At 29.7% G+C, this 13,219-nt stretch overlaps 1 protein-coding gene across 1 annotated transcript; it reads left to right on the plus strand.

Moving 5' to 3' along the window:
- The first annotated feature begins 5,565 nt into the window (after positions 1-5,565).
- Positions 5,566-12,914, plus strand: LOC110647148 (uncharacterized). Its single transcript, XM_021800849.2, has 11 exons — positions 5,566-5,887; positions 6,123-6,218; positions 6,322-6,425; positions 6,800-7,122; positions 7,642-7,764; positions 8,756-8,844; positions 9,456-9,561; positions 10,250-10,347; positions 11,095-11,352; positions 12,033-12,116; positions 12,560-12,914. The coding sequence occupies exons 1-11, from the start codon at positions 5,801-5,803 to the stop codon at positions 12,572-12,574; spliced, it is 1,383 nt and encodes a 460-aa protein (XP_021656541.2). The 5' UTR covers positions 5,566-5,800; the 3' UTR covers positions 12,575-12,914.
- The last annotated feature ends 305 nt before the right edge of the window (positions 12,915-13,219 follow it).

Here is a 13,219-nt window from a genome sequence, read left to right on the forward strand (position 1 = left end):
ATTTAAAAGAGTATAAAAGTGGGTCATGGATTGTGTCCATGAATAAGAAAACACCATTTGTACCACTATGCTGACTATTTTAATTAAATTTCTTCACTAATTAAGTGATTTATGTAAATTAAAACACCAAATAAATAATTAATGCTAAAAGTAAATCATTCACTATAAAATTTTTTTCATGCTAATAATAGTAAATTTTATTTTAGTTGTAAAAAATGAATCACATAAATTAAAACACTAAATAAATATTTAATGCTAAAAATAAATCATTCACCATAAGTGCTTTTTGATACTAATAATAGTAAAGTTTATTTCATTTTAAATGAATCACTTAAATTAAAACGATAAATTAATAATCAATGCTAAAAATGCAGTGTTCACTGCATGTGCTCATATTAATAAGAAATAATTGTTATCCTCATAATTTTTAATAAGAAATAATTGTTACCCTTATAATTTTTAATTTCTTGTTAATGTTGTTTGGATACTTAAAGAGATTAAATTAATTTTCACTTTACTAATATTTATACTTTCTTTGGAGGTTAAATGTTAATCTTGGAGGTTTAAGTTAATAATTATTCCCTTTATTAAAGGTTAAAATTTATAAGAATAATATTTAACCTTTAGGGTGCGTTTGGTATTAAGTTAAAAAATTGAAGGTTAAGTGTTAACCTTGTAAATTTTAAGGGAGTAATTATTAAGGGGGTAAAAGATATTTAATGGTATAACAATTAATGATGTTTGGTACAAAGTTAAAAAATTAAGCTCATATGAAAATATATAAATATCTATTTTTTATATTTTAATAACAAATATCAAAATTATTTTTTTATTTTTATTTTTAGTAATATTATTTTTTATTTGTAAATAATTTAATTTAATATATATATATGCGTCCCACATCAGTTCTACAGGGAGGTCTTGAATGTTATATATATGTACCTCCCTTGTGATATTATTTTTTATTTATAAATAATTTAATTTAAAAATTTATTATATATATATATATATATATATATATATATATATAAACCTCCTCTTGTGAGCTAGCTTTTGAGGTATATATATACATATATATATATATATCAAGGGATGCCCGTATGTCTTGAATGGTATAATACAAAAAGAAAAAAATTTATCAATTTGTAAATTATATATACAGATTTCATTAGGTTATAGCAAGCAAAGGAAATTTGAATATATATATATATATATATATATATATATATATATATATATATATATATTTTTTTTTCAACTCATAATGAAATAAACAATATAGAAATCAATATTTTTTACCCTCAGAAAATTTATAATTTTGCTCATGTGATTAAAAAAAAATCGTACATTCTTGTTGTTGTAGGAGAGGAAGAATTTTTTGAGATGAAGGAACCAAAAAGTAAAACAAGTTGAGAAAAAATGTAAAAGGAATTTATAAATAGTGTGTTTAGCTTCTGTTAACCTATCCACCCCAAGGTTAACATTTAACCCCTAAAAAGAGGTTAAATATTAATGAGGTTAAAAATTAACATGCTCACTTTAAAGCATCCAAACAGCATTAAGAATTACAAGATTAATTATTAACCCTTATTAACCTCATACCAAACGCACCCTTAATTTTTTGACCTTCTATCAAACACATAGTAAAGTTTATCTTATTTTTAAAAATAATCATATAAATTAAAACACTGAGTAAATAATTAATGCTAAAAATAAATCATCCATTATTAGTGTTTTTTCATATTAATAATAGTAAATTTTTTTTAGTTCTGAAAAATCTATTTTTAAATTAATGTAATTCATATAAATATTTATATTTTAAAGAATTTTCATAAAGATGATTATTCTATCTTCATTTGAAAATAATCACATCATTTTATTATAATTTTTTTGAAACCATTATTTTAATTCTTTAAATATTATATAATTAATATTTTTTGAAACCATTATTTTAATTCTTTAAATATTATATAATTAATATTTTTACTCATTTTATTTCAATAAATTAAAATTTAAAAATTTACATTAAATAATATTTTTATTTGTTAAAATATTTAAATATTTTTTTATATTTGTTTGATTTTTTTTTTCAATATTTCTATCCATAAACTTCGATGTATTCATAAAAATCGATATTAAAACTTTGGGTCCAAATCAAACCCAAGTCAGAAATCTACTTCCAGAAAGGCCCATAAATAGGCCCATAAGCAAGTTAATTTCAATACCCATTATTGTTATTATTATTATTATTATTATTATTATTATTATTATTATTATTATTATTATTATTATTATTATTATTATTATTATTACATTTGGCTTCATTTGATACTCAAACTTAATATCTTATAATCTAAAGGTAACTGCAATACTACTGAGCTACAGTTTATTCATAATAGGGTGGCCACAATTTAATCAAAACAAATTGGCTTTGAATCATGCCAAAATTACCCTCTTGTGATTTGGTTAGATTCATATTTTTTTAGTAATCATGAATCGACAGTTCTAAATCATTTTGAATTGACGATTTAAAGGAAAAAAAATTTCTATAAATACTTTACCTCCACCCTTAATTAATTTTTATAAATATCAAATTGTTTACACAATTATTTTGTAAGTTCTTTTTTATTTTCAGTATTCTCTTAATTTCTCTATTTTATTATTTTATACACTAATTAAAATTTTTAATACCCTTTCAATTATTTTATTATTATTTTATATCTTCACTAAAATTTTCAATACTTTCTATTTTAATTATTCTTTTTTACTTTATTTTTTTCATTTATCAAATTTTATCTAGCGGAATAAAAGTTTTAATTCTTCTAAACCCCAAATGGATATTCATGCAACTTAAATTTTATAAAATTAAGTTCAAGTCCTTTCTATTTTTTCTTTTTTAAAAAAGAAAATTTAATTTATCTCTCTTATTTCTTTAATTTTTTTTAATTAAGTCCAAGCCTTTCTTTTTCTTAAAAAAATTAATTTCATTATTTTTTTCTTAATTTATTTTAATTATATAGTCCCAAAAATAGTTTAAAAGAGAGAGTTGAATTGGACTTTTATAATTTTTCAGCCCTTATTTAAAACTTTTGAAAAATTGAGCCTAATTTCAACTAAGTGTTCTTAAGTTTACTAATAGTGCCAAACAACTCAAAAGTATGTCACAAGATAAGTTGAATTTAATTTCGCAATTGATCAAGACAAGGCAACATAATATATTCTATTAATGTGCACAACTTGAAATTCTGACAATTTCTAAGGCAACTCAAACATAAATAATTTAAATATGCTCAAAGTAAGTCTCAATGCAATATCAAGTCAATTCAACTCAACAAATATCTCAATACGTTTAATAAACTCATTCAATATCTCTCATGCCAACAATTTCAACACGATATAATAAATTGCATGAATTAAAGAGTGTAGGGTTGAGAAAAATGAACACAATAAATTTTTACAGTAGCTCAGCTTAAATAGCTTATATCCACTCTTTTAAAATTTCTTTTTGAGTCTTCACTCTACTATTGTTATTTTCAATTGGCAGGAGATAAAGCCTTTGCATAAGACTTCCAAGATGTTTGTAACTATTTACAAGTGTTATCCCAAATACTCACTCACATCAAGTTTCATAAAAGTGCTTCAACAATCTTCATAAATTGTATTTAAGATAGTTTTTCACTAAATCTCATTCAATACATTCAAATTTTATAAAGATGAGAGAGAGTTAATATGTTAATTTAGCTCAAAGGAAAATTAAAGCATTTGAATGAAAGTAATAAATAATTTCCAAAGAATAGAGTATAATGTCAAGTCCTCCTTAAGTGCGAGAATATGTAAAATTAGTGTATTTATAGTTTGAAATCATTTTAGACTGTTATTATAAACATATTTTTTAAAAAATTAACCATTATTTTATCTTTTTTTTTTTTCGACTTTGTGCAACTATAAAACAATTTAGCAAACTTATTATTGTATTGGATATTAGCAGCAAACTAATTAGCAAAGTATGAATTACTTTGAAACCTTATACCAATTTCTGAAAAGTTATTTTCATCTCTTTAAAAACTTCAAAATCATGGTAAAAATATTTTCAAGATTTTCATATTTCAAAAATTAAGGAGTTTAAGATAGGGTTCATTGGCACAACTCCCTCTAAATTTTTTTACGAACAAACTATTAACTCAAAAATATAATTTTTAAGTCTTCAATGAATCTTCATTGAAACTTTGAAGGCAAACTTCTTATATTCTTCCCACATTGATTTGTTTTGTGTTAAATTTCAATGTTTTCTATTTATACTACTCAACTCAACTAAATTTTTATTCAAAAAATTTGGAGTTAATTATATGGATTCGTTTTCTTTACTCTAAACGATTTTGGGTTAAATTTTTAGGAATGTATAATGTTTCTAGGTTATGTTGTGCTACTCTGTTCAAAGTCAATTTAGATCTAATACAACACCTTTCATTTTTAATAAACATCGAAGAACTATGGTTAGTTTGATTCTATTTGAATTTTGTAATTAATAACATTAATGCTTATTGTGAACTTACGAGACCAACAAATTAAAATATTTCTAAGAAAAAAATAAGAAAAATAAGTACAAAATTTAATTTTTAAAATATATTTATATGAATAACTTAATTTCAAATCAATATAATTTTTTTTCTTTCAATTTTTTTGTCAAAATCGCCTCAAATTAGCTCAAGCCGCCCTTCAAATCATCGCAAATTTTTTGTCAAATAATTATTGAATTCTATTAAGATATGTGAAAATTTTCTAATTGAATGAATTAGTTGCTTAATCAATAAATTATGTTTCTAACAATATATTAATTATTAATTAAAATATATTTTATTATAATTAATAATTAAAATATATCCCTCATATACAATGATTTATATATTCGACGCGTTTGATATCATAGTCATTGGAATATCTACGTATTCTGTGGGACCAGCTGACTAGGTCAAAGTCAATCCTTTATTTCTTCTTTTTCTTATGGGCCTCACTAAAGTTTACCCTTTCCACTTCTCGCTCATGCGTGTCCATTACGTGCCCACAACGACCAACTACCTGCCTCTCCACTACCAGCCGCGCGTCTTGTCCACGCTCATCCGCAAGCTGATGGATCCTAAGCGTTTCTCCTCCCATCTTCCCCTGGTTTCCCGCGAAAACTGGCGGAATAGTAAAAAGTCCCTGGATCACGCGCTATTCCCGCTTTGAAGCTCCAGCAAAATTAGATGATTTGCCCGCAAAAAATAGTAATAAAAAAAAAGTAATCCTCAAAATGGAAATTGACCTATTTCAAACGAATTTTTATTTTATTTTAAAATTGAAAATTTCACTAAAAAAATAATAATTATTTTTTTAGAAAATTCCACAAATGGATGATTAAGATTTTAAATAAAAATAAAAAGGTGAAATTTATTTTAAAAAATGAATAAATAAATTGATTCTAATATAAAAATATATATATATATAGAAAATAACATATTAATTACATAATTACAATATTATTGTTAAAAACACAAAAAAAGAAGAAAATAGAAAAAAAATAAAAAAAGGAGAAATTTCTTTTCTTTCTTGTTTGTTATTACCGGTTATCCTTGCTTTGAAGTTGACGCTAATTTCTGTTTGTTGGGAGCTTTGGTCCCCTTTTGAACCTTCCATTTCTTACATAAACTCTCATTTTGCGGGGGTCCATCCAGCTCCTGGGCGCTGCTGGTTAAGGGTTTTTGGAGGCCTTTTTCCTTGGTTTGTTTTTTGGGTTTTGTAATTCCAAAGTGTTTTTGTGTAAATGTGGAGCACTGGAGAACCTGCTGATTCTTACTACGCCGTCCGGCCTGAATGCACGGATGTTCCGAAATCCCGATTCAAAATCAGGGTATCTATTTCTTTTTTATGGGATTTTCTTGATTTAAACACATATTTACTTGTATTATATGTCAGATTGCTTTCTGTAGGCATATTTAAGATCGCTCTTTATGGCAAATTGCTGCAAAATCAGTTTCAATATATTGACCTGCTGGTTAAGTTTCAGCTTGATGGCCTGTTTAGATCTTCAATACCTTGCTTGTTATTGCAATAACTGAAGCTTCTTTGTTGATCTACTTACGCAGGCTGGTAAAACATTAAGTGCAAGGAAATGGCAGACTGCATTTTCTCCAGAAGGGCATCTAGACATAGGCAAGACTTTAAGTCGAATCCAGCGTGGGGTAAGTTTATATCTGAATGAAATCTTATGATCAAACTGTCAGATTTAAAGCACAAGATTAAATCTCTCTTTCTCTCGTCCTCCTTTTTTTTTTTTGTGTTTAGGGGATCCATCCATCGATTAGAGGGGAAGTTTGGGAATTTTTACTTGGTTGTTATGATCCAAGGAGCACATTTGATGAACGAGAACAGATGCGCCAGCGTAGAAGGTAGTCTATTTTTACTTATTTACACGAGTCATAAATGGTGGAGAAAAAACAGGGAAGATGAGAAAATGGTTATTTAGGGTGTTTTCACTATCAAGACAATTATTCCTCTTTGGACTTGGCTCTATTGACCATATTAGTTTGATTTCTGGCTTTGGAGATCCTGTCCACGAGATCATATTAAGGGTTTTCATTTGCTTGTATGGAATATAATTTGGTAATATTTAAAATTTGTAGCATGTTATACTAAAATTGAGTTGAATTCTGTAACTGCCCTTGATTTTTGTTTTTTTTGGTACACAAGAGTTTAACTTATGCTGAGCCCTTCTTCTCACCTTAGGAGACATTTAAGAGTTGTTCTTATGTTATGCTTTTAGGACACAATATGCTAGGTGGAAGGAAGAGTGCAGCGAAATATTTCCTGTTGTTGGAAGTGGCCGGTATATTACAGCACCCGTAATCACTGAAGATGGTGAGCCCATTCAGGATCCGCTAGTAATTTTAGAGACAAATCAAGACAAAGGCTCAGCTTTACCTTCTGAACATGGTAATTCTGCTGGAGATGGTAATTCTGCTGAAGATGCATGTTCATCAGATGCAGATGCCATTGCTGCTACTTCTGAAATTGTGAAAGAGCTTACTAGTCGTGGTCCTCTGGACAAGAAAGTAATCCAGTGGTTGCTTACTTTACATCAAATAGGTTGGTGAAATATTCATACTTAAATGCATATTTATCTTTTTTATGTGCAAATTCCATTCTCATCCTTCCATCCATGCTTTCTTTTCCCTTGAATTATTGTTATCCTTCAAGCAATCATTAATTATTAATTAGCATGGGTGTTTTCTGGTTCATCTCAAATGCACATATATTTATTGCCTTGTGATTGTGGCCTAAGCATTATTATTGCACTGTCTGAAAAAGCTTCATTCCAATAGTCACCTTTTAAGCAGAAATCTCTCTCTCTCTCTCTCTCTCTCTCTCTCTCTCTCTCTCTCTCCTGGACATATCAGTTTTCTTTAAATTGCTCATCTTGCAGATTGGTTCATATGCATGTTCTTATCCTTCAGAGTTCAAGCACAGCTGCTCACATGCATATCAACTGTTAATTTGTACTACTTAAAATTTCTGTTGTTTTAGAACAGCATATATCTAATCCGTGATTTATTTTGTAATTTTTCTGTAAATTGTGACTCTTTCTGGTTGGATTAATATGTTTAGGTCTGGATGTGGTTCGAACTGACAGGACATTGGTTTTCTATGAGAACAAAGAAAACTTGTCAAAACTATGGGATATTCTCGCTGTTTATGCCTGGATTGATACTGATGTTGGCTATTGTCAAGGTATCTGATTAAATGAAATTTCCTTTGCTTTGAAGGGCCCAAATGATGAGATAGTTGATATGGTAGAAGTTTGTTCAATTCAGTTATGACAATTTTTGAAGATTCTCAGTTTCCTTTGGCTCTGCCATTCTGCTTTAAAAGTGTTCAATTTAGGACTGTGGCATGGACATCATTATGTGTTGGTTTGACCTGATAAAATGATAGGGGGATATGAGTTCAACAACAATTTAGAAGTTAATACTCAGCATTTGTAGACTAATGTTAACAGCTACTCCATGAGTAACAAAAAATTTGTAATAGGGATGACAGTCGGAAAGAGCATCTCCTCCTTTCCTCCTAGCATTTTAGATATTTATAGAAGTTTGATCCTGAAATGAAATCATGATGTTAATTTTTATATGCACAATCACCCAAGTTGGAAGTACAGTTGAACGTGGATCCTATTGAATTTTAAACAGCTTCTTTCTCCTTGCTTTAAGAGACCTTTCATGGCATGAGAGTATTAGAGAAATAATAAGAAGTTCCAAATTAATAATATCCAAGAAAATGTCATGCTCATTTTCAATAGTAACTCTTAGGGTGAATTTCCCCAAATACAAATTTTCCTATAGTTTTTCTTCAATTTTTTGGGGACCTTTATATGTTACTCTTCAGTTCTGCTCTGATATTATCCTTTTTACTTGCATAAGGAACTACAGGTGCAAAGACCAATTTGTAATAACAGCAATGGTTGTAGTCGTTACCCCTTTTTTTGTCTTTAATTTTTCTTTCCCGCCATTTGTTTAAGTAAATGGAAGAACAATTGTTAGTTCTCTCATATTATGAAATTGTCAAGTCTTTGAGCGGGAAATTTCCATGTGGATAATAATTATCTAGTTGCATCTCTTTTTGAACATCTATGATTTGCTTCCTCTGAGTTGCTGAAGGTAATTGTGGATCTATCAGCGCATTGATTTGAATATCTCTAAAATCTTAACTTTATGGCATTCAGGGATGAGTGACCTTTGTTCCCCCATGATAATGCTTCTTGAAGATGAAGCTGATGCATTTTGGTGCTTTGAACGTCTGATGCGTAGATTGGTACTTCTCTGAATTTTCTTCTCTGTTTCCAGTTTTTCATTTAAAAAATTATTGCTTAGAGTATTATTGTTTTTGTGTATGGTATACTTGCTTTGCTCATCATTCTTGTCCAAATCCTTACTGTAACAAAATAAGAAAAGATTAATTTCCCTTTTGATTGTTTCAATTTCATACTCATATCTTTGTTGTTGATTGAACAGTTCTTGTATTGGGATCACAATTTATTCATAGCTGATGGTTTTACTTGTACTCTTATTTGCTACTTGTAGAACTTTTGTTTCAATCAAAAAGATCAAATCATTTAGAATTTCCATGGATTTATTACATCGACTTGTCTTCATTAATATTAATAGGCTTTGTTTTCTCCAATTCACTAATGGCTTTTTCTTTTTCCGATGTTATTCCATGGAAATTTATCATATTCATAGCCCATGTTTTATTAGATATTTTTATGTGCTGATTGGAGATTGCTATGCTAGTTTTCCTTCTATTATTTATATGGCCAGTTACAGTGGTTCTATTGGAGCTTCCATAGCTGTAGCTCCATATTTTTTTTGTTATCTATTTCATTTCCACTTTCTTATGATTTGTTTTTGTTTGAAATTTTAAAGCGAGGAAATTTCAGATGCACTGAGAGCTCTGTTGGGGTGGAGACACAACTTTGTAATTTAGCCGCAGTTACTCAAGTTATTGATCCAAAACTACATCAGCATTTAGGTATTGCCTTGGATTAAAACTTTTTCCACTGTATTTTTAGCCATCCTCTACGTTATGTACTGATTAATGATTGTTAGATTACCTCAGTTAGAGCTAGTGCATTATATTGGTCTGCAGTTTTGAATTTTTTGCATTTTATCAAAATAAGGTATTAGGTTATTCAATAAAAGGGAAGGAAGGAAGAAAAGAGAAAGATCTATGGTTTGAGCTAGTGCATTATATTGATCCAAACGCAAATGATGAGAAACCCCAAATATCACTGTATGCTGGGGTTGTTGCATAGATGAGAGAATAAAAAAGTGGCATCCCCTATGCACAAGGCTTGCAAGTTTGCAGGCTTAAGGGAGAGAGTAACAAGAAAAAATTTTCCATAAATCAGTTTTCTGTGATATACAAGCAAGTACAAGGTAGAAAGACAGCCTTTCTCTGTGTCCATCTGAAGTTGTTATTTTTCTTAGTCACTGTGCAGTCCCATTTTGATATGCAATAATTAATTGTTATTGTGGCTTTTTCTGTTAGATGGCAGTTCCTCAGCAATTATTCCTTAGCATTTGAAAATAATTTCAATTTTCTTGTGATTTAATATTTTGCATTACTTGTTTTGTGATACTTATTCATGTTTGTATTTCTTGATTTGTTCTCAAAAAAGAAAATAACAAATGTTCTATCTTTTGATCTTGTACCACAGATGCACTTGGTGGAGGTGATTATTTATTTGCTTTTAGGATGCTCATGGTTTTATTCCGCCGAGAATTCTCTTTTTGCGACTCACTCTACCTCTGGGAGGTATGATTCAACTTCTCTAAAACTCTTATGATTAAGTATTTTCTGGATTAACAGAAATAAACAAAACTTAAATTGTAATTTGATAGATGTTGTGCTTAGTCCTTAGGACTAGTTTCTAAAGTTGATGATGTGCGTGCATATTCTGGAGAAGACTATGTATTCAACTCTATCTTGCTGTTCAGCTCCAATCTGCGGATTTTATTCATATCATTTGGATGAATGACTTTGAAGTCTAAATTTTAGGTTCTTGCAGAAATCTGTCTTGCCAACTTTCTGTTCTGAATAATCTCAGGGTCAGGACTTAAAATTTTCAAGGGCCTATTAATAGGTCAGCACGTCCCCATCTTCCCTGCTTGATTCCAAATTTCCAACAACACCATCCATAGATGACCACAATGCTTATTCAAATACTGAAAGCAAAGACCCATCCTCAATGGGGTTTGGGTTTGTTTTGTTGGGAGGTTAGGAAAGAAGGAGAGTTGAAATAAATTGATTTGTATGGCTGTGAGTTTACTGCAAGTCCCGGTGCCTCAGGGGCCTATGCTTTGCAGTTCTTTGTTTGTCATTGTTGCTTCTCTTATGTTCAGTTAATTTTTCTTCATGTTCCTACATATTTGGATATAACTATAAAAGCATTGAGTTTTCTCTCTATGGAATCAGCAATTCTTTGTCTTTGCCTTCCTGCATCGTAAACATAAAATCTGTTACTCATAATTACTATTTTTTATTTTTGTTAACTTCCAACAGATGATGTGGGCCCTAGAATATGACCCTGACTTGTTTGATATGTATGAAGAGTCTGATTCAGCTAGTGACAAAGCCGAGGGATCTAAAGGAAGAGCCAAGTCAATACGCCATTATGGGAAGTTTGAGAGGGAAAATATGAAAAATGGGGCAGGAACAGAAGCCCCACTACCCATCTCTGTTTTCCTTGTTGCTAGTGTCTTGAAAGATAAGAGTGCAAAGCTGTTGACGGAAGCTCGAGGCCTGGATGATGTTGTTAAGGTCAGCTTAACGAGTTTGTTTATTTGGTTGTGCTTTAGATGTCTCCAAATTGCAGTCTAGAATAGTTTAGGAAGGACGATGTAACATCTAGTGGAGAGAACACAGAAGGCTTAAAGAAATTTATAACATATAGGGATTAAAGAAATTTCAGTGGATAGTAGTAAAGATCACTTATAATCAATGCTTTTATTCCCTCCCTACCCCAAACTAGTAAAAAAAAAAAAAGTAATCTATTCATCAAAATTCTTCTCAAATTATCATTTTTGTGCATGTTTGTGTGCTTTAAGTGAGGTTCAATCCAAAGTGGCTTAACCCCTTTCTAGTTGCTGCTATTGTGCATATAATTTCTAACCCCTAAGCTGTTAATAGGAGTGTTATTTTATCTGAAAGTACAGATTAAATGCCCATGCAAATCATTCTTAAAACTCCTACTTTGCCAACAGCCCAACACTAGGAGTGCTTGTAGATTTTCTGACACAACTTGGACTTTTATTAAGTTAGTGGAACCAGGTGATAGAGAACATAAAAAACATAAATATTTGGTAATTTGAGATAGCGTTTAATGCATTCTCATATTGCTCCTTGGCTGTGAATCTTTTGTGATTTTATGTTAACCAAAATTTTTACTCGCCTTTATATTCATTTCTTTTCATCTGTTGTTATTTCACTGTGCTTTGCAGATACTGAATGACATGACTGGAAATTTAGATGCCAAAAAAGCATGCAGCGGGGCAATGAAACTTCACAAGAAATACTTAAAGAAGGTTCTTCTCTTACCTTGGGTGGTGCTATAAATGTTGAAAATCTGTTGTGAACTGCAAAAGAATAAGAAACTCGGAGAAAGTAAAAAAAATTCATTGTCTTATGGCATATTTCATTGAGTTTATATATTATAAACTCAGGGGAAGGAATATATTGGCAACAAAAATTGAAAATACTCCTACACCAAAAGAGTAGATGACTTCTGGAGGTGAGGAGTGGTGTTCAAGTAGTCATCTCAGCTCTGTATCTAGAAAATATGAGATAGTAGTCTCCACCCTATTCATTTTAGCGGTTATAATGAAATGTTGATAGATGTTGAAATTATCTAGCCGGGTGTATGATCCATTTATCTTTTCTTGGGTTTTTTGCCTGAACTTTAGATATTTCTTTTTTATCATTCTTCTAGTCATTCCATAAACTCATAGATTTTTCATTGCTACTGCAGGCCAAGAAGACTTAGCATATGATGAAAGACATGATTTTTTTTTTCCCTTTTTTTTTTTTGTTGCTGTGGTCGAGACACGTATACGATGCTGCTACATTGTGTTTCTTGATTTGGCAAGTGACAGTAACTCACAAATCTTTGGTTGGAGATTACAGAATTGTACAATCCCCTAAAGCCTACAGAAAGGAAATTGTTGTACGTGAAATCAATCTTAATTTTCCTCTTCCTCGTTAGTTATGTATCCAAATTAAGCATCCTTATTCTTTGGAATTTCCTATGCAATTCCATGTTGTATTACTTCTGATATTGTTTATTATCATCCAATGAAATAGAAAGAAAAACATTTTGCTTACTATCAATATGACTTGATTTCTATTGAGGAGTATGTTTATTTTCATGGGTTCCAAGGGTGATGCTGCTGTTCTATTTAGGGCAAAGCCAATTTAACTTTTTTTTAATCTTTTTTTTCAATTAAGGAGAGTAAGAATTATTTGTCTATGTACCGGCATGCAAATTGGGGTTAATTAAGAAAAGAAAAACCTTTGAATTACCATGCAGTGTAATATTATTTAGCTTTTTTTTTTTTCCGAATGTGTGTATATTTATCTCCGATAAAAGAACAAAAGATATATATATATATATATATATATATATATACTA

This window comes from Hevea brasiliensis, chromosome 4 (genome assembly GCF_030052815.1).
Source record: "Hevea brasiliensis isolate MT/VB/25A 57/8 chromosome 4, ASM3005281v1, whole genome shotgun sequence".
Lineage (NCBI taxonomy): Eukaryota > Viridiplantae > Streptophyta > Magnoliopsida > Malpighiales > Euphorbiaceae > Hevea > Hevea brasiliensis.

Excerpts from the sequence above, each read along its gene's own strand:
- LOC110647148 (XM_021800849.2), top strand. The coding sequence starts at position 5,801 with ATGTGGAGCACTGGAGAACCTGCTGATTCTTACTACGCCGTCCGGCCT. Across the intron at positions 6,219-6,321 it reads TAAGTCGAATCCAGCGTGGG|GGGATCCATCCATCGATTAG; the intron begins GTAAGTTTATAT and ends TTTTGTGTTTAG. Across the intron at positions 6,426-6,799 it reads CAGATGCGCCAGCGTAGAAG|GACACAATATGCTAGGTGGA; the intron begins GTAGTCTATTTT and ends TTATGCTTTTAG.